This window comes from Dipodomys merriami, unplaced genomic scaffold (assembly GCF_024711535.1).
Source record: "Dipodomys merriami isolate MVZ:Mamm:240054 unplaced genomic scaffold, mDipMer1.0.p SCAF_133, whole genome shotgun sequence".
Classification (NCBI taxonomy): Eukaryota; Metazoa; Chordata; class Mammalia; order Rodentia; family Heteromyidae; genus Dipodomys; species Dipodomys merriami.
The window spans coordinates 411658-438557 of NW_027202638.1; the positions used below are offsets into that span (position 1 = coordinate 411658).

General features: G+C 45.6%; 1 protein-coding gene and 1 long non-coding RNA gene across 4 annotated transcripts in view; one reads left to right on the plus strand and one right to left on the minus strand.

Moving 5' to 3' along the window:
- Parva (parvin alpha) overlaps window positions 1-20033 on the plus strand; it is a 146188-nt gene extending 126155 nt beyond the window's left edge. For both annotated transcript variants that reach the window (XM_070019400.1, XM_070019401.1), the window contains exons 7-13: window positions 2534-2592; window positions 4371-4390; window positions 5368-5429; window positions 5952-6020; window positions 8033-8134; window positions 8799-8871; window positions 17796-20033. In XM_070019400.1, the coding sequence (XP_069875501.1) occupies window positions 2534-2592; window positions 4371-4390; window positions 5368-5429; window positions 5952-6020; window positions 8033-8134; window positions 8799-8871; window positions 17796-17872 (462 nt within the window). In that variant the 3' untranslated portion in view covers window positions 17873-20033. The remainder of the gene's footprint in view (window positions 1-2533; window positions 2593-4370; window positions 4391-5367; window positions 5430-5951; window positions 6021-8032; window positions 8135-8798; window positions 8872-17795) is intronic.
- Window positions 1-26900, minus strand: part of LOC138825045 (uncharacterized) — a 188955-nt gene that overhangs the window by 55355 nt on the left and 106700 nt on the right. The gene's annotated exons all lie outside the window — the stretch shown is intronic.

Below are 26900 nucleotides of genomic sequence, written 5' to 3' on the forward strand. Positions count from 1 at the left end.
TAGTTCAAGGTGGGGTCTCACGCTATGCTTGGGCTGGCTCAGGTTGCAGTCCTTCAACATGTGCTTCCCTACATCATTGGGGATAATGGGCAGGTGCCACTGCACCAGGCCATTATGTTTTCCCGTAGCTTGGGCAGTAGGCATGTACCGCCATGTCCATGGTTGAAATGGACCTTGAAGTCATGCGCTTCAACTTGAACACCAATCTCAGTCTCCCCAAGTAGCTGGGATGTCAGGCTTGTGCCAACATTCCTGGAAGACCTGAAAAATGTTTCAGTTGTATAAACATGCTCTTGTTATACTCATATAACAAAAGAGGTGTATATTTATATACACCTCTTACATTGCTAGTGGAAATACTTTTATGCTCACTGACCTCTTGTACCTTCTCTTTTCTGACAATCCATTTCAATCCCTTATTCACTTATTTATTGAACATCTTTATTTTTCCTACCAGCTAGAATAAACAGTTCTAATGAAAATAGCAAAATATGGCTGTTAGAATACCTGTGGACAAAAAATTATGACAAGGTTTGAGGACTCCTATTTTGAAACAGCCTACATCTCAGGCCTTATTTTGAGCTTACTCATAGACCATTAGAAGGCTGTTGTAGGTTTCATTTCCTATAGGAAGTTAACATGAGGACATGGAAGAAGAGGATGTATTATACCAAGTAGCATCGCCCATGTCATAAGTTACAGAGTGATTTGTTTCATCAAGTGAACAGGTACAGAAGTTGGCCTCAGAAAGTTCCTGGATGAATTATAGGAAGAACTCTCCAGTGGATAAATAATGAAGAGAGTCGAGATGATAAGCAAGGGCCTGTTTAACCCAGATTTCCTTTCCATTCTATCTATACAAAAGCACTTAATTCCACATGAACTGAAAGGTGAAGTTTTATGTCTGGAAATGGTCTTACAAGACCAAGGTTCCACCAGCCCATGGGACAATGTGACATGTGACTAAACTCAATTTGGAAAAAGTCTTTATCATCCATCACCTGGTCACCTTTAAATATCTGTTTTTCCCTTTACTTCCTTTTTTAGCTTGATAGTTCATTCTTTGTGTAAACTGGTGAGACTGTTGGCTTTGTCTAGCTCTGCTTTCCCTTTGGTCGGAGAGTTCTTCAAGGACACTGGTATCTGGGAATGTAAGAGGACATTGATGGAAGTTTTGATAGGAGGCTAAAGAAGGTGTGTCAGCTAAGCTCACAGGCCCCTCTTTAACACCCACCTCAGCCTTGAAACCAACCTGCTCTATGAATCCTATATCCTCCCCAGACTGTCATCCAGGTGCCCAGTGCTGGCTGTCTAAGCACCAGTTAGTGAATTTGCCTGCTGGTACCCATCAAAAAAGCTCCGTAATGCTCCTTCATTAGCCCCAAGGCCACACAGCAAAGGCACAACTCTCCAACCAGCACTCAGGGCTGCCTAGAGACTTAATACCTTCCTTCCAAAGGAATCACTGCTCAGATTTGTGCTGTCCTGATTCTGCATGTTGGCTGAGGGCATTCCTTCCTGCAGTGGACCCTCAGTGTCTAGCCACATCCTGGCTCTCCTGGAAGTTCCTACTTCAGGAACCACCCCACCCTCCACCACCAAAGGCGGCTTTTCTGGCCATCCATCTGAAAGGCCACACCCCCACCCTGCATCCAGCACTTCCACTTTGCACAGAGCAGCCACAGAATTATTGTCCGTAACACTTTTGAGAGTGAAAGGAACCTTTTAGTCATTAAGTTAAAGATATCAGGCACAGCCCAGGACCATTCAGGGAACCATTCTCCCTTGCCTACTTCCTCCTCAGCTTTTACTCTTAAGTCCTCAGAAGCCTTAAAGCTAGGTGAGACACTCCATTGTATCTGTTCTAACTCCAGTCCAGGGCCGCCTCTAGAGGAGGAATTATTGGAAGAGGGTTGGGCAAGGGATGGGTGCACAGCTGACTTGCTGGTTGGCTGGGTGAGGCTCCCAAAATGCTCTACCTTTTTCTCAGGGTACCTAAGTAAGATCCACACTAATTAATAAAAAGCTTCAGTTAAAAAAAAAAAGTAAAACAAAGCAAAATGAGTTTAAAAAAGAAAAAAAAGAAAGTTATGCCTCTGTCTGAATTCTCCAAGTTGGTCTGGGTTCTTCTATCCAGCAACTCTAGTTAAAAGTCTTTCTCAGCCTCCCTCCATGGCCCCAGCTGGAGGGCAGACACACCCTGGCCTTCATTTCCATTTGGTTTACTGTGTATTACTCCGGGAGGCTCACAGTTTGCTTCCAGCAGAAAGTCTTCCAAGAAAAGAAAGATTCACCATCCAAGAGACAGCCTACTTGTTTGGACTAAACACTAATCGCCCTGCTCCTAATGGTACAGTCCAGGCCCCCAAACTCAGGGCCTCTGTTCCCTTCTAGGATTATCTTGTCTCTAGGAACATTTCTTAAAATGCCAGTAACTTTCTCAATGTCAGAAATGCTAATCATTTTTTTGTTATTTTTCTGAAGCGTATTTTTGTCTTTTCTTTCCCAATTCTCCCTCCCTCCCCTATTTCAGAAACGAGAAGGAATCCTCCAGTCCCGGCAAATCCAAGAGGAAATAACTGGTAACACAGAGTATGTCAACACCATTGTTGCCAACGAGTCTGTAATGGAACACAGATGTTTCTCCGAAATTCACCCATTTGCTGATATTTAGCTTTCATTTATTGGGATTGCAGGAGGGATTAGACTACAGCCAATGATTATAGTTTAGCCTTTTCCATGCATTCAAAACATGCCTCTCAATGCTCAAGGTACAAACTTGGGTGGGGAAGTGGGGAAGGGGTATTAGCGGTGATTGAAAAATTCTAATTTTGTGGCACTCCAGGAAAAAAAAAAAAAAGTCTGTGCCCAAAAAAGCCAACCAGCATGGAATCGTAGTGCCATAAACACAGGGTTGAATTTAAATTGTTAACCTTCACTGCTTTTTTTCCTTTTTTTCTGAATCTAATTTATTTGGTCATGTGCCATGACCCAAAAATGTCCCCCACCACTTTTGAGTTGAGTTGTCTTTCAGGGGTTTGGTTTTGTTACTTACATTTGCTTTTAAAAATCAGAAAATCAGGACATGGGAAAGACTTGCCGTGAGGAACTGGAGCTTTGATCTTAAGCAGAAAGCGCAGGTTGGTGGAAGGCTTTGGGATCATCAGGCTGGCCTTGATCCTGATCCCACATGAAGCTAAGCAAAGTTATTTCTGGCCTCCCCTGTGCCCTGACTTTTCTGTCTGTCCCCCTTGAATAAGAGCAGTACACTGGAAAGAACAGGTACCTGTAAGTCTTGAGTATCTGAACCCCTCTAACCTCAGTCTCCTCATCTGAGTGATGAGCTTTTTGCTAGCCTAGAGGCATAATGGCCCTCCTTTCTGTCCTTCCTGGTCCTGGCTAACCCTCCCCTTGCAGGTCCTGTTCCTTCTCTAGGAAGCTCCGTTACATTCTCCAGCATGGCCACAGGAGTCCTGGGCTCTGCTTGTCTGGACTACATGGTGCATAAGGGCACCTGAAGCAGTGGTTATACACATAAGCCCTCAGAGCCCAGGGGTGATGGACACTCTAGCCTTGGTCTATCCTACAGAAAGTCCATGTCCATTAATCTTCCCAAGATACTAAGTATAGGTGATCCTTAGTGGGTGATAGGTATATGTCTAGATAAACCAATATCATAAGAATCATGAGAACCAAAAACATTGAGAATAAAATAGGAATTAGGTAACTTCCCTCTAGATATTAAATGCTCATGACACCCACTGAAGTGCCTTGCCATTCCTGGACTCATTTTTGAGATAGAGAGATCTGGAGGCCAGAGAGGTTCCTCAGCTTGCTGGAAGTCACACAGGGGAAATAAGTCTCATTAGTGATTTGTCTCTACTACTTAGACTTTGCTGTTTTTCAGCTGCCCGTGTGAGTCTAGCTCCTCCCCTTCTCTAAAAAAAACATCCTGGGTCAGTGGCAGGTGCAGCTATATATCACAGGATGGGCATGGAAGAGACAGCTGACCTTCCAGGTAGTTGTACACAACCACCAGGGCAGAAAACCTCTACACTGAAGGAGGGCATGCTGCTCTCTGTCCCGAGAAGCATGATGAGCCAGTTAGAATCTTTAGCCCCCTAACATCAGTATTCTTTCGTAACTACAAGCCATAGAATGACCAGAACAAACCCTGCACGAATCACGTGAGGCTAGAGTTTGCATTCACACGGGTAATCTATGTAGCAACAGAGAAAAGAGGTAGTAACAACGTGAAGTCTCATCCAAGGCCAGGCTGGTGGCAAGGAGGGAGGGGCTGACTCCTCTCACAGGACTAGACTCCTGAGAGTTGGAGGGGAAAGTCACACTGCTGTCTTTCTTTCCTGCAGGGCTCTGTCGGGAAGGCATGGTGAGTTATTTGAGGCTGCAGCAGCTGCCTAGACGTGTGTCTGCTTCAGCCTGGGGATCCAGCTGGCTGGGTGGCAAGGACAGCTGACACGATCCCTCATTTGCTGGTCTGCACAAGCCTGGTCCTGCAGGACAGGCTTGCCCTGTGGGTATGGGAGAAGCACAGGAGGAGGCGTATGAATGCTCTCGGAGACCGGGCTCTGCCCCTCACCTTCTTTCTTCCCTTATCCCTTTGGGCTTACTTATGGAGTCCATGAAGGTCAGAGATCCCCTTCCAGCAGTTTCAGCTTTGGTGGAGAAGGTCACAAACACTCCAGCCCCAGGTTGTAGCAAGAAGAATCTACATGGGCATATGATGTGGCTATTCTTCTGTTATCTTGGTATTTACTGAGTATTCTTATAAAATAGCCCACTATGCTGAAAACAAGGGACCTCAGTACAGCACAGAGTTTATAGAGCACACACCCTCGCCTTCCATCTACATGACAAACCAGTGCAAAGTCATCTTTCATGTGGCATTTTATAGAAAGGGAAACCGAGGCACAAGCACTTACAAAATGTAGATCCCTCTGGAGGAGGCACTCACCTTCTCTCAAGCATGCAGGGTCTCCATCTCTGTGTTTGTCTTGGCTATCTTGAGTTTGAAAATAAGGAGCCGACATACTCTGATATTTGGATAGCATTCTCCTTCCCAAGAGTTTCAGAACACTAGAACCATGAGTGCACCCTGATACTGTGGCATAGGACTGAGCCCAGGACAGTTGCCTAGCAAAGTCCTCATACACAGCAGATCAGGGTGAACACACAGAACACACAGAAAAAGGCCCAGAGGGTAGGAAGCAGCCTCAACTCAGCGAGATCCCAGACTGCAGAATACCCACCACTGCCTGCATCCCAGACCATTTCCAGTGGGAGCCGGCGGTGGGACTTCCCACCAGGACCGCAATCTGTACTCCACATTCCTTCCTTCTCTTTTAGAACGTGATGCCTTCGACACCTTGTTTGACCACGCACCAGACAAACTCAATGTGGTGAAAAAGGTGGGTGTGAGGCCTCCGAGGGAGTGAGTGGGGGTGCTGTAGGGAAACCTGTGCTCCGGTTCAGTGTCATGACCTCACCTCTGCACACACAGGGCTCTTTTTGATGCCCATCTGTCTGTCTCTTCTGTAGGGCCTCACCCAGGTTTCGTACTTTGGGGTACCAGTCCCATCTTCCCTTTCAAATGACTGACAGCCCTCCCTGTTCATCACACAGATCTTCCCGTGGGGACAGTGGGGAGTTGTGTCATTAGCTCCACCAAAGAAGGAACTCGGGAATCATTTTATCCCCGAGCCATCTTGCTAGCTCCTTTCCCACCCTGCAAACTCCAGCCTCAGATGCCCTACCTGTCAGCCTGTTTCTCAGTCCTCTGTCACGTGCGCTGCTAAGAACCTGTGCCTTTCCCTGTGGCTCCAGGGCCTTTCCACGGGCTGCCCACTCTCAGGACGGAGTCCCAGGGGGGAATCCTGAGTGTGGCACAGACAGGAGTCTCCACTTCAATGTCCCTGTGTCTTTTTTTGTAGACCCTCATCACCTTTGTGAACAAGCACCTGAATAAACTGAATCTGGAGGTCACAGAACTGGAAACCCAGGTGGGTGACAGCTGGAGAAAGGGTGGGAAGCAGGTGGTGGACAGGCAGTGGTCCACGTGCCCCACCCACTAGGCTAGGCTTTCCCACAAACCTGCAGCTTTCCAGGCTGAGAGGCTGAGGGGTAAAGCATGATGTCTGTTCCACTCAGCGGTCCTCAGGCCCTACTCAAGGTTGACCGCTTTGAGGAGGGCTGAGCCCATGAGTTCCAGCTAGTTAACGTGCAAAGTTCATTCAGCACCTGCTCTAGGCCCGTGCTGCACTCCACCTGTGGTCTTCCTAGAGCAAGACCAAGAAGTCTGGACTCTTGTAAACAAACTATTTTTTGCTCCACAAACACAGTGGTCCAGCCTTTGAAAGGTTCTAGAATATCAATCATACATACAATCATGGATTTGTTCTCAGGTCACCTCCATACCAGTCTACAGACCCTCTCCAAAATGCTTTCTCCCCAGGCCCCTGCTGGTGGACAAGTGGACAATGACCTACCCTGATTTCCTTGCACTTAGTCCACAAGCCTCTTTTCCCCTGAACTCTTTTTCCCTGGCTCTACTGCCCAGCAAACCTAGGAAGTCAGGTTTGGATTTGCTTTCTTGTTTTCCCAGATAGGAATAAAAGTAGTCATTTGTATTGACTGTCAAGTCAAGCAGGTCACAAATACTTCACTGGTTTAGTCTTCTCTATAATTCTATGGGGAAGAGAAACAATGCTGTTAACATCCCCATTTTACAGATGAGAAAAATGAGGGATAGAGAAGGTCGGAGTACCATAGCTAGTAAGTAGTATGACTGGAATTAGAAACCAGAGCCCACCTTTTTACAGCTGCCCTGGGCTGCCTATCTAGCCATGAGCAAGTAATATTTGAGAAAGGAGAATGGTAGTCCCATATGATGCCACAGTTCTTTCTCTGTGCAAAAAGCAAAAGTCAGCAGGATGCTGGTGGCTCACACCTATAATCCTAGCTACTTGGGAAGCTGAAATCGAAGGATTGCAGGCAGGAAAGTCCATGAGACTCTTTTCTCCAATTAACCACAAAAAGTTGGAAGTAGAGGTATGGCTCAAGTGGTAGTCTACAAGCCTTGAGCAAAAATCTCAGGGACAGCGCCCTAGGCCCTGAATCAAGCCCCCAGAACTCACACACACACAGCAAAAGTCACGGGTGTGGTGCTGCCCACCTGCAGTCTCCCCACTCAGGAGGTTGAAGCAGGAGTTTGAGGTCATCCTTGGCTATACAGTGAAACTGTCTCAAAAAAAAAAAAAAAAAGGCAGAAATCAGGGGATTGCAGTTAAAGATCAGCTGGGAATTAAAATTCAGGAGATTCCATCTAGCCGATGGCTGGACATAACACAGTCCTGTCATCTTGGCCACACAGGGAAACAAAAGTAGAAAACCATAGCCCAACTGACCTGAAAACCCTACCTTGAAAATAGTCAACAATAACAACAATTTTAAAAATAAAAATCAGCTAGTGGTGTAAGCGCAAGTAGTAGAATGCCAGCCTAGTAAACACAAGGCCTTGAGTTCACTCCTCAAAAAGTATAACAAATGAAGGCCAAGTACCTCTGGAAGCCTCCTCTTTTGCCTTGGATTTCACCTTGCTCTCCCCAGCCCCGCTCTGACTGTGGCTCTTACCTCTGATGCTTCTGTAGGTGACTGTTCTGTCTCATACAGAGCAGCCACCACAGTACTTCCACTTCAGTCTCTCCGTGAGCCCCTCAATGGCCATGAGCCACACTTGTCCAACTCTGGTCCCCATGCCCACATTAGAAATTGGGGTACACAGCCAATGTTAAGCAATGCTAGATCAGTTGGCAGCAGGCCTTGGACTTATGAACCAGATACTGAGAAGACTTGATAGCAGAGCTCCCTGTCTTTGACCACTGACGCTCAGCCCTGTCAGCAGTCTACCTGGGAGGTGGCTATTGGGTGGGAAGACATGGCAGATGAACCATCACCAACGGGGCTTGGCTCAGGACCAACAAACCATCATTTGCCTCTGGCTCTCGCTCTCTAGTTTGCAGATGGGGTGTACCTGGTGCTGCTCATGGGGCTCCTAGAGGGCTACTTTGTACCCCTGCACAGCTTCTTCCTGACTCCAGATAGTTTTGAACAGAAGGTAAGTGAAAGGGGAATTGGGGGAAGCCCAGAACCCTCATCATGTGCACTAGGGTGCAGGCTACCAGGGTAACCTCTGCCGGGTCAGCAGTGTTTGGAGGCAGGACTGACTGAAGCAGCTAAGCTGGGAAGGAGTGACTGACATACTCCTAGGCATCCAGAAAGCCCTTGTATTCCCCAGCTGCCTAGCCTCCCCTCCTAGCTATGTGTTTCTATTGGTGCATGGCCAGTCTCATCTTCACAAGTAATAGGGAAGGTGGCTGCAGGGCTAGGTAGCCCTGTGGCACATGGCCAACCTGGTTCTGACAGCTTCCCCTATGTTACCACGTCCTGCTCACTAGACAGAGGTATTTGGTTCTGAGTAGAGACCCTTCTCTGCCTCCTGATGTCTTGCCATCTGATCTTTTCAGATACATGCACAGATATACCCAGTTTTTAATGCAGGGACATGACAGGATGAGAAAAGGGCTGCTCTAGGAGCATTCTGGGATCAGCAAGCCCACCCTCTACATGGCCTTCCCACTTTCATTCATGCTTGTCCTCAGATGAGCTCAGCATCCGCCTTCTGGCTATAGTGCTGGGCTCTTGCACTGCCCAGGAACAGATCCCGAGGTCCCCACAGTCTGAGATTGAGCATAATACGTACTCTGCATCTCTCCTGCCAGGTCTTAAATGTCTCCTTTGCCTTTGAGCTCATGCAAGATGGAGGACTGGAAAAGCCAAAACCACGGCCTGAAGGTATTGTGTCCTTCCCTGGGTGTATAATGCTATGGTGAACGCTTCATTTGAGAATTTGATTTGCAAAAACACTAATCCCTCGGTATCCATGGAAGACTGGCTACAGAATGTTTAATTTCCCTACATAAAATAGCCATAGTACAGTAGACTTTTGTATTCATGAGTACACAGTTCCAAGAGATGTCATCGAGTAAAAACATGGCTGCTCAGGAGGCTTAGAACTCGACAGTGTACTGTGGATATTTGATTTGTTTTTCCTCTAATGCCACCCAACTGCTGCTAGGTGTGCCACCTTTCAACAAATCTAAAATTTTCACCTTATCACTTAAATTAAGCACAGTCACATTTGCCTTGCTTTGGTGGGGTTGCTATTTGCTTTGGGGTAAGGCAAAGCTTCACAAAATGAAAGGCAGGAAAACAGATCACACACAACATAAACCCCACTGAAGATAATATGGGACTGACTGGGAGCTTCTCCACATCTCCTGAGCAGCATAATGAGTACACAGGAATTACGTGGGTTTTGTTTCAAATTTTATTTATTTGACCATGTTTGGTCAAAAATATATGACTAAATCCTCAACTAAGGCGGGTTTACTGCACTTGACATGGCCTACTACACCATTGATGCCGTATGACTCGTTATATGTATACATATACATATATGTTATGTCCATACATGCTCTGTGCTTTTGCAGTTCTTTGGGGGTTTTGTTTTGGTCGGTCATAGAGCTTGAACTCAGGGCATGGGCGCTGTCCCTAAGCTTCTTTTTGTTCAAGGCTAGCACTCTACCACTTTGAGCCACAGCTCTACTTCTGGTTTTCTGGTGGTTAATTGGAGATAAGAGTCTCATCAACTTTCTTACCCAGGCTGGCTTCAAACTGCGATCCTCAGATCTCAGCCTCCTGAATAGCTAGGATTAGAGGCATGAGCCACCAGTGCCTGGTTTTGAATACCTTTATTATCTGTAAGTAGTTGTACAAAGTGGTTTCAATGCAGTGTGTCAGTTTATGAGTACAGTGCATCTTGATTTGTTTCGGCCCTTCTGTCCTGAATATTTTTGAGCTGCATTGACTTGGAATCCATGAATGCAGAATCAGTGGGCATGGAGGGAGGGCTGACTGGATAAAACTAGGAAAATGCAAATGCTCAGGCCACCCTCCTGTGCCCACACTTGGCCGTCTCATACGTGTGTGAGTAGGAGGCATGTTTCTCTCAGTCACCTTCTTAGTATAGACATTTATTTTCTGCCTTGCACTGAGGCAACATTCCATTGTACCAGCATTGGCAAGTCCATGTTGTATTGTAGATAATATCTGTCACACTGGAACTCAGAAGGCTGGTCAGGGGTCCTCATGCTGGTGCTTTGTGGGTCATTTAGAGGGAGGGGCTGCCTCTGCTCTCAGTACGCAGTAGGTCAGGCACCGGTGCAGCCAATCCGAGTCCCTGCAGATATTGATGCACCAAGAGGGTAAGACTGTGCCTGCCCTCAAGTCTCCCACTGCCAACTAGGGAAGAGGAGAGACACACCAGTCACCCAGATAGAAGGATGGTTGTAGTCACAGCTAGGAGATGGCATGCTAAGAGACCGTGGGGATAGAGGAGGTGCCATTCTTCTGTCTGGGTACCCTGGGGAACAGGCTAGTGAAGATGGTAAAGGGTAGGATAAATCGAAAGGATCAAGAAGGCCTGGTGTGGATATTAGTATGTGTTAGTGAGCCAAAGTTCCACCTGGGGAATGGATTCCTGGCCTCGTCATTCACAGCAGACCTCAATAACCATCAGCTTTAGTTAGGCTAAGGTGAACCCTGTATTCTTTCATTTCCACCAAGGCCTCAATCACCTCTAATTGAGGACCTCTAGCATGGCTGTCGTCCCCCTGGGGCTTTCTTCCTGGAAAGGCCACTCTTGCCATCTTGATACCATTCACAGTGAACTCCTAGTGTCTCTTGGGCAGACCATGCATGCTTATTTCTGGGTAGGAGACACAGCAGAGTTTGGGGCCTCCTTCCTGCTGTGGCATTCATGAACTTCTTCATGCGAAACCTGCCCGCAGATCCAGATGTGTCTTCCGATCATTTGGATGCTCAGGCATCAGTTTCCCTTGGGGCAGATGATTTTCCTAGTGTCATCTATAAGAACATTTCAGTGTACAGATGACATTTCATGAGCAATTATTGAACTGCTTAATATGAAACTTCCCGAGCAGTGTGAGTGGAAAATCACATCTGTTTTGTTTGTTGTTGCACTGGGCATTGTGCCCGGGCTGAAAATTTCCAGTGCGTAAAGGAGAACTGAAATGGTGCTTTGTGAAACTACTTAGTGAGAAGCGCGTCCCAGCCTTCCCTCCGGGTCCTGTGCAATCTCGTAGTAAATGCCACAGGCTTTATGGGTGATTCTTTGAGGATGTCTCCAAGTCAGATTGGCTGTGGTGGAAGCATTTTTCATAGCAAAATGTTTTTAAGGTCAAGAAACTTCATTCTGTGCTAAGCAGCTTGACCTTGGAGATCTCTTAGACCTTGAAATCCCTTAAGAATTTGGATTCTGAGAGTCAGATGATCCCAGGTGCATGATCTTTCACTGCTCTGACTGCTATAAGCCAAGAATGAATATCACGTTCACGACTAGTACAACAGTTGAATGCAAGGCTGTTGTTTTGTGTTTATTTTTTTGTGCTGATACTAGGGCTTGAACTCAGGGCCTCACATTCTTGCTTGGCTTTTTCGCCCAAGGCCGGCACTCTTTAACATTTGAGCCACATCTCTTCTTCTGGCTTTTTGTTGCTTAATTGAAACTAGGAGTCTCTTGGATTTGTCTGGCCAGACTGGCTCCAAATATCAGTCCTTGGATCTTCTGAGTAACTAGGATTGCAGGCGTGAGGCACTGTGCCCAGCTTGAGCTGTTGGCTTTTCATTTGGGGCTAACCATCTTCACATGCCTCCCTCATTCTCATTCTCACAATTGAAGTAAATTGACCATCAAATATTGTTAGGACCTGTGCTATGAGAGCTGGCAGGGACTCAGAAGAAATCTAGTCCATGTAGGATTGAAGTATGTAGGGCACTTAGTAAACTGTTAAATAACTGCAGTATAAGGCAGTGGGTTGGGACCAGACTGTGGTGAACAAAACTGGAGAACCAGGCTAGGACAGCAGCTCAGGTCCAGAGATCAGGTCACCTGGAAAAGGACTTAGACCATGGCTGTACACTATGCAGAAATTGTGTACAGAAGCCAACAAGGACAAAAGCTTTGAAGTCTAACATTACAGGTGTTAGCAAAGGTATAGAACAGCAGAAGCTGCTGCTGAGAGGTAAATTGGTACAGCTTCTTTGGAAAATGGTCCTTATCTAATATAGCATGTAGTAAGCAAAAAGATCCCCCCCCCAACACACACATACACACACACACACAAAATAAAAACAACAATCCACTCATTCTTGGGATCTATTTGTATTCCCTTACATGGCAAGAAACTGGTGATCTTAAGTTTATGATCTTGAGATGAGAGATTATCTAAGCAGCCCCTATATAATCACAAGAGTCCTTATAAAGGGTAGAGGAAGTGTCAGCCATGTAGCCTGAGAAAGGCTCACTCAGCTCTTACTGGCTGTGAAGACAGGAGCAGGCTACAAGCCAAAGAATGCAGAGGCAGCCCTGAGAAGCCAGAAAGTCACGTTCGAAGAATTCTTCATTAGAGCCGCAAAAGGAATACAACTAAGCTGTTACCTTGATTTTTTTCCCCCCCAGAGACTCCTTTTAGGCTTTGGACCTCTAGAACTGAGATATTAATCTGTGTTGCATCGGGTCCCTGTGTCTCACGCCTGTAATCCTAGCTACTCAGGAGGCTGAGATCTGAGGATTGGGGTTTGAAAACAGCCCAGGCAAGAAAGGCTAAATCGAAAATGGAGCTGTGGCTCAAAGCAGTAGAGTGCTAGCCTCAAGCAAAAAGAGTTCAGGGACAGTGCCCAGGCCCTGAGTTCAAACTCTATGACCAACAAAATTTGTGTTTCTCTGGACCAACCACCAAATTTGTGATCCTTTTTTTTTTTTTTCTTTTTTTTGTCAGTTGTGGGGCTTAAACTCTGGGTCTGGATGCAGTCCCTGAGGTCTTTAGCTCAAGGCTAGCGCTCCACCTTTTAAGCCACAGCACCACTTCTGGTTTTCTGGTGCTTTATTGGAGATAAGAGTTTCAGGGACTTTCCTGCCCCAGCTGGCTTTGAACTGTGATCCTCAGATCTCAGCCTCCTGAGTAGCTAGGATTACAGGAGTGAGCCACTGGTGCCTGGCCTGTGATCATTTCTTATAGCAGCAATGGGGAGCTGTGCACCCCATGAACCCACAATTGCATTCATAGGCACATGTGTTCATATTCCAGGAGAAAATTCCAAGAATATCTTCAATAGAACCCCCCCTTGCATATTCCCATTGGTGGGATTATAACTTGGTATACCCATGGAACACAGCATGGAGGTGCCTCAGAATATTCAAAATAGAACTACTGTGAAATCCTGCAATCCTACTGCTGGGTATAAGCCAAAAGAAATGAAATCAGTCTGTCAAAGAGATACCTGCATACTCCTCCCCACCCCATTTCCCCGCATGTTCACTATTTTCAACAGCCAAGAAATGTAACTACATAAGTGACCATCAGTGGAAGAATAAAGAAAATGTGATACATATACACTATGGAATACTATTCAGCCATAAAAAAGATTAAACACTTATCTATGGCAACATGGGTAGATTTAGATGACATCATGTTAAGTGAAGCCAGATACAAAGAGTACATGATCTTGCTAATATGTTAAGCCTCCAAAAGTTCATCTCATAACCAGCATTCTGGTCTTGATTTATATGAGAAACTAATGAGACCAGAGTGGAGGAGGAGGTGGGGAGAGGCCAGCCATTGGATACAAATTATAGTCAGACAGGAGGAATAAGTTCTTTTGTTCTATTGCACAGCAAATGTAGTTACCACAAGCATGTGTATTTCAAAATAACCCAGAGATTTCCAATTTCTCACCACAAAGAAATTATCAATGTTTCAGGTGATGGCTATGTTGAGTACCCTAATTTGAACATTGTGCAACATATCCATGAATGAAAAAGCCATCCTGTATTTCATAGATGTGTATGATTCTTGTGTCCATGTCTTTTAGCAAGAAAAAAATGCCCATAATACCCTAATTATAAATGGTTCTCAAACACATTGAGAATCACTGATTCCAGTGAGCAGTGACTCCTTTCCTTGTCCAGAGGCTGTATCCTGAGTGCCTGTGTCTGATGTTTCTCCTTACTCCTAGCCTGCCAGACAGCCTCTGCTGGTGGGCTCTGCCCTGGAGTTTCCCAGTGCCATCTACTCCCAAACAAGGGCCCTGGGCCAGTGCATACAGGCAATCAGCAGTACTGTGATTAGCATCGCTAATCACACAATTTATTAGGCCAAGGCTTGAAGCAAGCTCTGTTTATGTAGTGTGGAGTCATAGTGCATTCCTAGGAACCCACAGCCCTCTCTAGTGGTCTGCCAGTCTGTCCGTAGCTACCTGGGTGGTCAGCCACTTTTCTTTGTTTTTTGTTTTGTTTGTGCTAGTCCTAGGGCTTGAACTCAAGGCCTAGGCACTGTCTCTGAGATTTTTTTTTTTTTCTCAAGGCTAACACTCTTATGACTTGAGCCACAGGTCCACTTCCAGCTTTTTTGATAGTTTATTAGAGCAAAGAGTCTAATGGACTTTCCTGCCTGGGCTGGCTTTGAACTTCAATCCTCAGATCTCAGCCTCCTAAGTGGTTAGGCATGAGCCACCAGCACCCAGCTAGTTGGCTTTCTTGATAAGAACAAATGGTGCACAGTATCTCTTGACCACAATGGTGGTGATGATGAAGAACAACTCAGACTCCCTAAGAAGGCCTAATATTCATGAATGGTGACGCCTAGAGTTGTACTGATACATGTACTGATAGCTGCTCTCTTATTAGCCAAGATGAGAAAACAGGAAGAAAACTACTATTTAAGGGACCATTCATATGTTCCCAGTGTTTTTCATGATGATATTACTGCTCACTAAGCATAGTAGGGCATGCTGGTAATCCCAGCACTCTACTAAGGCAGGAAGAACTTGAGTTCAAGGCTAGCCTGGACAACATAGCAAGACTCTGTCCAAAGAAATGTTATCCAATTTTACCAGTGAGAAAACTGGTTCAGAGAAGCTAATTGACTACCAATATTACACAACTATAGTGAAGATGGGCTTTGAAACTTAATGGGCATTAAAATTAGATAAAGTGGTTATTCATGTATCTCTTGGTACTTTGGGAGGTCTGTGCATGGTAAGCGTTACAGCAATTGAGCTCTCTGCTGAAGGCACAGAGGCCCAAGGCAGATGCAGACACTAATCAAATCATAGAAACGCAGGTTACTTAGAACTGCAGCCAGTGCTACAAAGGTAGCACTTGGGGGCTCTGAGAACACACTTCCCTCCTCCCCCTCCCCACCTCCCGCCCCCAGACATACACAGACCCAGACCCAAGTCTGAAGAAAAACCAGGGCCACCTCTGGGGAAAAAGCCATGTAGTCATTGCAACAGTAGAGCAGGGCCTTGACAGCCACCGGGAGGCAGTGACAGAAAGCAGTGTGGCCCTGATGTATAGGGGACAGGTGTGGCATGAAATGAAACTGGAGAGTAGGCTGGGCCATGCAAAGCCATGACGGAGAATTTGGGGGAGGGGGGGCGGGGGCAGGGGGGAAGCTACCTTAAGTGAGGTGGCTGTGAGGTACATAGCTCCAAGGGGCTCCAGTTTACATTACAGTCTATGGTAATAGATTTGTGTAGTTCACAGCCAAACCTAGATGTCTAATGGTCTGTTTACAGCAAGTAGAATGAATTGGCAAGGGCAAGAGGAGGCCAGTTAGGAGCCTGCTGCTGGTTCCCCAGAACCACGCTGCCTTCCCTTCCATGCTCACTCCCTTGGTGGCCTCTCCATTCCCCCATTTGCCTTCCTAGTAATTCCTCCTTAGAGTAGAGTAGCCCCCTTGTGTCAGACTTAACTTGAAACCTAAGAAACACTCAGCTGATGTCAAGGGGAGGACAAGAACCAGCCAGAAAGCATGGGACTACAGCTGGTAGAAGGCAATTAAGAATAGGATTCAGCTCAGCACAGTAGGGCAAAGCCCTCAGCCTGGGCCCTCAGAAAAGGCTCAGAAGTATGTACAAACCAACATGGGAACACAACGGGAAGCTGTGCCAGCCAGGCCTCTAGGGAGGTCCCTGGGAGCTGGTACCAACCAGGATGAACCAGGCAGAGAACAGATGAGGGGGTCATGGAGGTAGAGCCTAAGAAGGCTCCCAGCCCAAGGCCCTCAGCTTATAACACCACCAGTGTTTGTCTCGCAGCACAGAGCCTGGGCCTTAGTGCCTCTGGCTGTGGCAGCCACAACCACAAGAGAAGCAAGGCTTGGGAACTACCTTGTAGTCTGCAAAGGAGTCCAGGCCTTCAAGCTCTGGTCCTATGGACCAGAGCCTGGCCTGCTTTCCCCATGGCTCCATGATCTCTCCCACTTTTGAATCCCAGATGAGCTGTTATCTTGTCTTATATTGTTCATCTCCTGCATGGCTATGCTTCTCATCATCTGTATTGTGCAAACATTACACAGTCAGAAAGATACCTAAGACAAATCACCAGACACCCTCACACCAGCACTACCTAAGTCAAGGACAAGAGTAACGGCAGCTTCCAGGGGCTGCCCCCAACCCGCCCTGTGCCCTTTCTGAACACATCCCTCAGCCCTCCTAACGGTGACCACTGCCCTGACTTTCATAATCATCAGGGGTTTGGCTTTTTTTTTCTTTTGTTCCTGCTTTCCCTTAGTTTTACTACCTAAGCATGCATTCCAAAAAAGTAGACAGAGTTTTTTTTGTTTGTTTGTTTACTCTAGTCTTCAAAGGATGGCTAGAGAAAGGAATAGAGGCATGAAATCAGAGAAAGCCCTTGTGTTGAGAGGAGGGTGGGGGAGCTCGAAGAGCTTAGAGGAGCAGTCAAAGACGACGGTGGACAGACACATAAATGAAGAGAAGGGATGGAAGGAGTATATACAAACATTGTGAGTGGGCATGTCCAACTTCTAGCGTACTCCTGGCATAATCCAAACTCCACAATGTAAAATTCCAAACCTTTAAGGACCCAGCCCCAACCCCATCTTTGTCTCACATGCACGGGCATGTACACACGCATATACACATACACCATACCTCTCCAGTCTTAATCTATTTCTGACTCTCAGAAAGAGCTGGCTTTAGCAAGACACAGTCAACCCTTCCCCTGGACCCTGCCCCCTTCCATCATTTCATATCCTCATTCATATACACCTTCTCCAAGAAGACAAGAAAGAACTGTTACTCAGAGGCTCAGAACTTAAATGAACCCACTTGAAAATCCATCCCAACTCCCAGCTTCCACTCAATGCCTCACACCACCTGCCTGCTCTATCCGTAATGAGAAGCAGACTTCCTGAATCCTCCCTGGCAGGTGCCTCCTATCTGCCTGGTGGGAGGGGGGTGGGAGAGGGGGCAGGGGGGGAATCCTATGTCCTCTGGGAGCATCTCCTTTGCATACAGTTGGCACAGTGATGAAGGGCAGAGGCAGGGGGAGAAAGGCCCCAGAAACAGGTGTGAAGCTTGCGTGTGGTAGGGCCTGCTTTATTTCATTGGGAGGTGAGACCCTGCAAACTCCCACCTCTCCCCTACACACTCTCCCCTTCACCTGCTCTCAATTCTTGCTGCATATCCATGCCACCCTCTGCAGCTGGTGGCCATGAGCCAACCCAGGGCCCTGCTGGGCATGGGGATGAGCAACAGAGGGAAGGGAGACAATAAATAACTCTGGAACAGGTATCCCCTCTCAGGTAGCTGGTGCTTTGCTTTCTCTGCAGATATCGTCAACTGTGACCTGAAGTCCACACTGCGAGTGCTGTATAACCTCTTTACCAAGTACCGGAACGTGGAATGAGAGACAAGGCCTCCCACCACCCAGCAGCCCCCACTGATGGCAGACTGGACCAGCTTCCGGGAACCGCCTCACCTTGCTTGTACCTGTCTCCCACTCTGTGCTCCCCCCACAAGCCCAGTGTCTGCCCAGAGATAGTGGAAATTGAGGTCAGGAAGGAGATGACCAGTAACTCAGTGGGCTGATCAATCACCTTCTAGGCCCTGGAGACTCACCTGACCGTGAAGGGAAAGGTGCCAGTCCAGCTTTCCCTCTGCATGCCTTGGGAATAGTGTAGGTCCAGAGTTCCCAGAAGATGCCCATGGAGACCACAAGCTGCCATTGATGGAAATCAAAGATGCCACCCTCCTAAGTGCCCTCCCGCGCTCCAGCTCTTTAATACTAATTCCAAGGAAGTAAATATTCCCTTCTCCTTTGCACATGAGGAAACTGAGGCTCAAAGGTTAAGTGACCAGCTAGTTGTTGGTATTTTTCTTCTCTACTCCCTGTTTTGTTTTTAGACAGAATGTCGCTCTAGCCCAGGTTAGCCTCAAAACTTCATAACTTCATGCCTCAATCTCCCAGGTGCTAGGATTACAGACATGAACCGCCAACACCCAGCTTGTTTTTCTTCTTTGAACAACCTATTTGTTAATAATAACTTGTCAATTACATCCCATTCTTAGCGCGCGCACACACACACACACACACACACAAATATCACCTGTGCACACCCTCATCCTCAAAGAAGACAGGAAGCACTGATCTCGGGGCAGGGGCAGGCTAGGTCAGGGCTTGGTGATTCATGCTGAAATTGGCTAGTTGAATTTATCCCAATTAATAGTGTGTGTGTGGCAGGAGTCATGTCTCTCAAACCCTTTGTGCAAATGAAAATTACTCTTAATTCCTTCAGATTTATAATAACCCCATACTCTGGTTTGAGGGTGACATTTGGGAAGGATTCTGTTTAGAATTAATGGAGTAGCACATTTTGCAGCCTTTTTGCTTGATTGCATGTAATGGAAATGCCCTATATTTTCCTGCAAAATAAGTACTCAATTCATTATCGTTAGGCAAATGTACAATATACTCAGGCACTGCAGAGAGCTGGGCATGGGCCCCTGTGAGTCTCGCTTGGGAAGTAGGGCTCTTCAACAGAGACCCTTGAACTTTAAAGAAAGGAACTCCTTTTTGCTTTCTAATTGATCATTTAGACCATTCTGGTGAAGTCTGCCCACATGCAATTACCAGCTAATTCAGGCGAGGAAAAATGTAAGTCATTTAGACCAAAGCTGAACAGCTTCCTTGCGTGGGTGACTCAAGGGCTTGTGGTTACTTGTATCTTCTTTCTGTGAACCCCACTTAGAGTTCTATTTGTGCATGGCTGTCAGGTCCTATAGGAAAAGAAGGGGTATTGGGTTGGGGGCGGGGACACAAAAGAGCTGGGGGAACAAGACATGGGGATAATATCTAGGGGATACCCTGAGAGGCAGAGAGGTAAGGTTTATGGTACTTAACACTTATGCCCTTAAAATGCTCAAGGCCTTGGGATAATCACTTGCGCTCATGTTGTATCTTTATTCTACAAGTTTCATACATGTACCAGAGGGACACCAGCCTGTGTAGCTTTCTCCAGGAGGACATGGCTGTGTTGCCACAACTTGGGCCTATTATACTAAGCCCATATCTGCTTTGAGGAATTCATCAGTGTTCTTATACCACCTAGTCCGGCCTCTCACCACTCCTAAGACATTCCTTTAGCCTACTCTTTTCTATGCTGTAACTCAGAATCCAGAACATTTACATACATGCCACCTTTCCTTGGATATTTTATACTAATTATTTCTCAGCATAATGAGCATTTAAGGTATAAAGGGCAGCATATTGTCTTCTGTTTATATATAAGAATACAGTTCTTCTTTACATAATTAATGAAATACCCTATTTTTATTAGGAAACACTAAACTGTACAGTTCCTATTGCTGTCTTCTAGCAAATCAATACACTAATGGTTTTGGTCTCCTAAAGCAGAATGAAATAGGAGGAATGTGTTCATTTAAACCAGCTTTGTGTGAATTTTGTCTCTTTTTTTGTGATTTATCTCTGGTGTCATTTTTCTCTAGTGTTTAAAATGAAAATGAGATACTTGGGGTTTTTTTAAATAACAAGTCTAATAATAAGAAAATTGTGTTTCAGGATTAAGATCTTCACAGTACAGCCCTCTTGTCTCCCCAAGATGTTTCTCATTGGATTCTGTACCTTTTATTGATAAGTGACTGTGAATTTGAAGGTGGAAAGAGGCATCCTAATCATAAATAAACCAAACTTAGCTTTCATGTCTGAAAAAGAAAAAACTGAACTAAGACTCAAGTCTCAGGCTAGGGTTAGCTTGGTGGCAAAGTGCTTGCCTAAATGCTTAAGGCCCTTGGCTCAATCCCCAGTGCTACCAAAAAAAGAAGAGAATCAAGTCTCTGTAAGATCACCAAGTAGTTTTTTTCCACTTTTCTAAATTTAAATCCATTATTATGTCTAATAGTGAATATATAAATAGTATAACAAAGCATGAATGGATGTCTAATGAAAGCCCTATCTCTCCCAATCTCTCTCTCTCTGTTCCTTCACCCCACCCCTATCTGCTTGACCATTTAAAGCAGATTCGTTAGACAGAACCTAAATGTACTAAAATCTTTAGGTTTAAAAAAATATTAATAGCCCATTATACATAGTCATACACATTGCTTTTAAAACATTTTAAAATGAGAATCCACTATACATCTCTAGTCTGCTTGAGGTAGAGAAGAAAAGACCTACCCAAAGGGGGAAAAACTTTCTCCATAGTGAGATACAGGGGCAGGGTGGGAAGCTGGGAACATCTGATCAAAGGCATCCATCCTCATATGCCTTAAACTGATTTTTTTGTCTTCTTTGGAACATCATAGTACATTGTTATGGGGATTGAACTCAGAGCTTTGTGCATGCTAGCATGAACTCAAAATGCTGAGCTACACCCCCCCAGCCCAGTTGATGAATGTGATTTAAGATTTCATTTTTACATCTTACTAGCTTAATGCATTGCAATCAGCTACCAAAAAAAGTGCTATAAAGGTTGCTGAGTACCCTACATAAGTACAGAGTCCATATTCCCAAAGTCTGGGACAAGGTTTCTTTATGAGCACTTCATCAATGTTGTCTTGAGTTGGATGCAGTTTTCAAGGGCTGCCATCAGAAGTCTAATTATAAATTACTCTTAGCTTCAGCATTATCAGTCTATTCTGTTGTGGGTTGCTTGGTTAACCTGCAGCATATATCAAAGCTTATTTGCATCAACAGTATTCTGGGGCTATAATTTTCCAATAACTAGACTCTCCAACATGTATACATCGTGGTTCCCATGTGAATCATCTATACCACTGTTAGAGCAAATGTATACATAGCTACTCCCCCAAATTAGTACTAATTTATTTTTCCACTGGAAAATGAGACCACATGGAGTCAAGAGGTCAAACAGCTTTTGCCCTGCCTATTATGGGGTGGGTCCAAAATAAACTGAGACTCATTTCCTTTCATACAGCCTCACCTCGAATGTCTTACCTGTGTAGTACCTAGTCATGCAAAAGAGCTAAATCCTGACACCTTCACCAGTCCTGACATTGCACAGACTTCCTCATCACACTCACTTAGATCTATTGGAAAATCCAACAGAGTTGTCCAGATCCCAAGTGCAAGAGAACTGCTCTGGGACACAGTCTGGGTGGCAGGTTGACTCACTAAGGGACCTACCTACCTCTACACACCAGCTTCCTAAATACTTTCAGATGCAGCCCTTAATGAAAGGCAAGTCAGTAAGAGCTGCTACAAGCACTAACTTCCTGCTTGCTTGCTTGCTTCTCAAGGAAAAAAAGAAAGGTAAGCCAGGCTAGCTGCAAATTCTTATGTCCCTAGCCTTCTTGGTTTGATGGCATATATGGATACATGCTTACAAGAGCATCTCAGCTCTGAGGTGTTCATCATTGGATAGGCCACCCTCAAGCCATGTCTGACTGCTTTACAGGCTTGCCAGGTGAGATGCTTCCAATGAAGCAACATTCAAATTCAATATTAATAAAACTGGAGGGGGGGAGTCACAATTAAGCTTGAAAACACAAGGCTAAGAAAATTAAACCGCTTAGGTTTTTGTTTATAAATCAGAATCCATTTCAAATTCTCTGACCCTAATGAATATTAGGACTCCAAAGGGAAGAAAGAGAATCCCAACTTTGAGCCTGGCCTGTTTGCCCCTTAGAATGAGTGAGTGCTCAGTGGAGCTCACTCATTTATCCAGTGAGCCATATGCCCAGTCTGTATGTGTTGAGTAACATCACCATCTAGAAAAGACACATGAAAAAATCATTCACATTGCAAACTGATAACCACTATGAAGGAGAAATACAGTTGGCCCTTTGTTCACAGGTTTCATAGTGACAGAATCAGCCAGTCTCAAATTAAATATATATGTAGAGTCTAGCTACATAATCCTTGCTATGGAAAGGAGGCTGAGATCCAGACGATTGTGGTTTGAAGCCAGTCTGAGACAGGAAAGGAAAACCTATGACACTTCATTACCAAATAACCAGCAAAAAGCCAGAGTAGTGGGGTGGTTCAAGTGATAGAGCACCAGCAGAACAAGCAAAGATGAGTGAACACAAGGCCCTGAATTCAAACCCTGGTTTTATCTACCTACATTAAACATGTTCAGGTTTTTTTTAAGTTATCATTACTCCCTAAACAGTATAATGTAACAACTGTTCATAAAAACTGACATACCTTACAGTATCATATGTAATCTGGGAATGATTTAAAATACAGGGGAGGCTTACACACATACAGATATAATGCCCTTATATACAAGAGACATACACAATCCATAGATTTTGGTATCTTCACTTGGTCCTGGAACCAATCTCCCACAGAGACAAAGGATCAACTATACAAAAAAGTGAAAGTGTTCTCATTTCGATTTAAAGGCCAAAACAGGTCTCTGGAAAAGTAACATTTTTAAATAACACCTGAAGGCTATGCTCAAGTGGCAGAGTGCTTGCCAAGCATATGCAAGACCCTGAGATCAATCCCAAGTACTACAAGTAAAAAGAAAAAAAAAAAGGTTTCTTGATCAAGACATATTATATTCATAAATTGCTTTGTTAAATAGCAACTCCTTTGTACAAGTACTTAAAGATAATTTTTTAAGTTGAAAAAAATGTCAAAAAGGGTTACACCTGAATCACAGAACTACTTAAGCAAAGAACCTAACCATTCAAGGGCACAGCATGGTTGAGTATCCTAGGGCAGATGAAGACTTGATTCCTACAGGAACTGGCAGAAAGCCAGGCCAGCTACAGTACAAAGAATGTTCGGGAAGAAGAGGAATCAGATTACAATCAGAGGAATACAGATTTTGTTATAAGAAAAACAATATTAATTTTTTTCCCTCTCTGTGGGAAAACTGAGGAAAGCTCTATGAACAACATGGAGGTCTGGCCCTGCCCTTCTCATCTCTGGGTAATGTCTGTCGCTGGAGAGCAAAAGGCAACAAGGAGAGGAGGTGAAGTACCCACACAGCCCCAATCTGCCCTCAACAACAGCTGCTGTGCAGACCATAACCTCCTCTCCTGGTGCTGCAAAAGGGTGGGAGCCCCCAGGCCTCCCCTAACCTCTCTGCATGGCCTCTGAGAAGAGAGAAAGGAACCCACAGAATGGACCTGGCTGTGCATGTGAATAAAGAAGACTCCAGGCCAGATCCTGATCTCTGGGGATCGACGTGCCCTCCCTGCTCTTGCTGTGTTTGATCCCATTGGTAAGGGAGGTGAGGTCACACCAGGAGTGCTGCCATCCAGCCTGTGTGCAGGATGAGACACAGCTATCCCATGGTCCTCTCAGGGAATTAGTTTCAGAATCACCTACAGATAGCAGAATCTCTTTATGTGCAAGTCCTGTATATAAAATGGCATCATATTTACACATAACTGTACACATCTGCTCCCTCTACGTTAAAACCTAATACAACATAAATGCTGTTGGAGTGTACTGTTGGGGAATGATGACTGTCTGCACTTGGTTGGACCCATGGTTGCAGAACCCCTGGATGTGAAGAGCTAAGCTTCTTGGGTGTGGAGTACTAATTATTCTCACTAGTCAACACAATGAGTATAACAATGTTATCATATTATACAAAGCCTACAACAGGAACTCACCGAAGCCTCACTATCGGTGTCCTGTAAAGTATCTTTCCTAGGAAGGAGTTTTGAAATACCAAAATATCTGCTGGGCACTGGTGGCTCAAGCCAGTAATCCTAGCTACTCAGGAAGCTGAGATCTGAGGATCGCAGTTCAAAGCCAGCTGAGGCAGGGAAGTCCTTGAGACTCCAATAAACCACCAGAAAACCGGAAGGGGCTCTGTGGCTCAAGTGGTAGAGCACTAGCCTTGAGCTGAAGAGTTGAGGGGCAGTGCCCAGGCCCAGAGTTCAAGGCCCTTGGAAATCCCCCATGGGAGCTGCTGGTTTGGGAAGCAGTCACTGGTGCTGGCTCCACTATAGTGCTTTCTCCTTGGTAGACCGTGACCACCAGGAGCAGAGCAGTCTGGGTCCTTGCTTCAGCTCCCCTCCCCTCCTCCATGCGCATGGGGGTCTAGCTTTGATGGCTGACATTTGAAAGCACTTAGGAAATTCTGAGAAGCACCCATGATTAAGATAAATGGCATCTTATCAGCAAAACAGACTTTTCATTTCTTTTTATCGATTTTCATGTTTTCACATCTTCGGATGGGATTGGTTGAGCCAGGGCGGCATTCCAAGACACACAAACGTCATTAAAGCAACCACTTTAAAGAGTGTGATGTTTTATTGAGGAGGACAGGACAATAGATAAATGTTTAATCTGTTTCACGTTTGCTCCATATGGGAGCCGGGGCTGGGGCTGCACAACAATCCCGCTATTCTGTGACTTCCTGGAAACCTTGACAATGGCCTTGCCACCCGCCTGCAGAAACATACTGCCTGCCCTTGGCAAATATTTGTCGGCATTTCTGAAGGCCTTCCTTGCTCAGGCTGCAATGGTTACCACGTCTTCCCTTATTTCTTATGATACTGAAGAAGATAAACTCTCACTGAACTGGGCATTTGGGATTAGCAATAAGCAATGAGATGACGACCAGCAATGGCACACTAAACTAGGTTACCGGAAGCCAGGTGCTCTCGTCTCTCTCCATCTCTTCACTAAGCTCTCTGATGAATGGGGTAAATTTGGCAAGAAGGGGCAGGTAGAGCCTGCACTGTATACATCACTGGTTCAGCAAATTCCCATAATATCCTACTCTTCTACAATGGAATTACATGTTGTCCAGACCCAGAAACAAGGCTGCCATTGCCCGGGGGAAGCTAAGGTTTTCATCAGGGGCTCTCATCAGGGATCTGCCAGAGAGCTTTAGTTTGCTTTTTGTTTTGTTTTGTTTTTGTCCGTGGTGAGGCTTGAACTCAGGGCCTCAGCACTGTCCCTGAGCCTCTCTGTGCTCAAGGCTAGTGCTCTACAACTTGAGCCACAGAGCCACTTTTGGTTTTTGTGTGGTTAATTGGAAATAAGAGTCTCACAGGGACTGAACCTCAATCCTCAGATATCAGCCTCCTGAGTAGCTAGGATTATAGGCATGAGCACCAGTGCCCAGCAAGCTTTAGTTTTAACATTCATCCACACACCTTTCATTTACAGATTAAAGGCCTTTCGGACCCAGGTGTTTTGAGAGTGACTAGTCAATAAAATACCACACTTTCTCTCCTGTTCTTTTCATGATAATTCCAATCCCCACAAAAGGGTGCTCACCCATAGCAGCACAAGCCTGCCTAGCATGGATAAAGCAGGACTCCAAATGCTGTGGGATGAGAAGAATTCCAGGGCTCTTCCTGGCTAGCCACCATCAGAATGCCCATGAGCAAGTCATGTGACCACACCAGAGAATCACTATGGTGCTCCTGCTCTACATTCAGCCCTAAGTCTGTGTACAAAACAAGATCAGGAAATGCAAGGCCTCTTCTCAAATGCCCCTGCCATCCTAGTGGCAATGACGAATGGGGCTCATTTGAAGTAATTCAGTGACATGGTGAGATAGATAACATTGAGGGTCCCAGCCGATTCTCTCACAATTACCCCGGCCCCAGCTGGCATGTAATTTGTGGGGACATCTCTCACCAGGATCAGTAACCATGTTTCATACAGATTTGCTGCTACAAAAACCACCCAACTCACTCTAAAGCCAAACAGATTTGTGGTCATTTTTCTAAAGTCTTACTTGTTGCTAAGAAGTCATTGTCTTTACAGCAAAGATTTTAAGTAGCCATGAAGGATTCTATACCTAACTAGTGTAGGCTCAACCACCAGCCATTTTGACTCTGACCTCACACTCAGGCCTCTCTTTCTAAACCCATCGTTACATCTTGCCCACTCGTGTTTCAGCTCTTATTCCCCAACATGGCACTACTTGTAACCCACAGAATGGCACCAGTTGACTACTAGGTCATCCTTCTTTAGCTTCTGAAGATCCTCCCTTGGTCTCATGAATTCTCTTCATCTCACCAACCTTTCTCCTTCCCATGCCAATGCCCTCCTTTCTCAGATCTTCCTCTCTTCTTTCACCATCAAACTGTTGGGTCTTTGTCCGTCCCACAAAAGACGGACGGGTCCGAGGAAAGGTAAGTGCGGCGCTCACCCGTTCCCTAGCCTCCCTCAGCCCAGGAGACAATCAGACACAGCGGGGAGCCAAATCCAGCAGGCAGAAAAACTCGTTTATTAACAGAGAGCAGCCCCTTTTAAAGACAAAAAGGGTGGGTGGTATGGTAAGGGAGGAAGAGGAACCAATCACTGTCAAGGTCACACCCTATCATTCACCTGAGCCTTCACGGGCTGGTTAGGTACTGATCAGAAGATCAATTGGGGTCTGCCCACTCTACTCTCTCCCAGAGCCATCTTGGCTGGCCATGTGCTCTACAGTAAATTAGGCTCTGCCCACTCAACCCCCTCCCAGCAC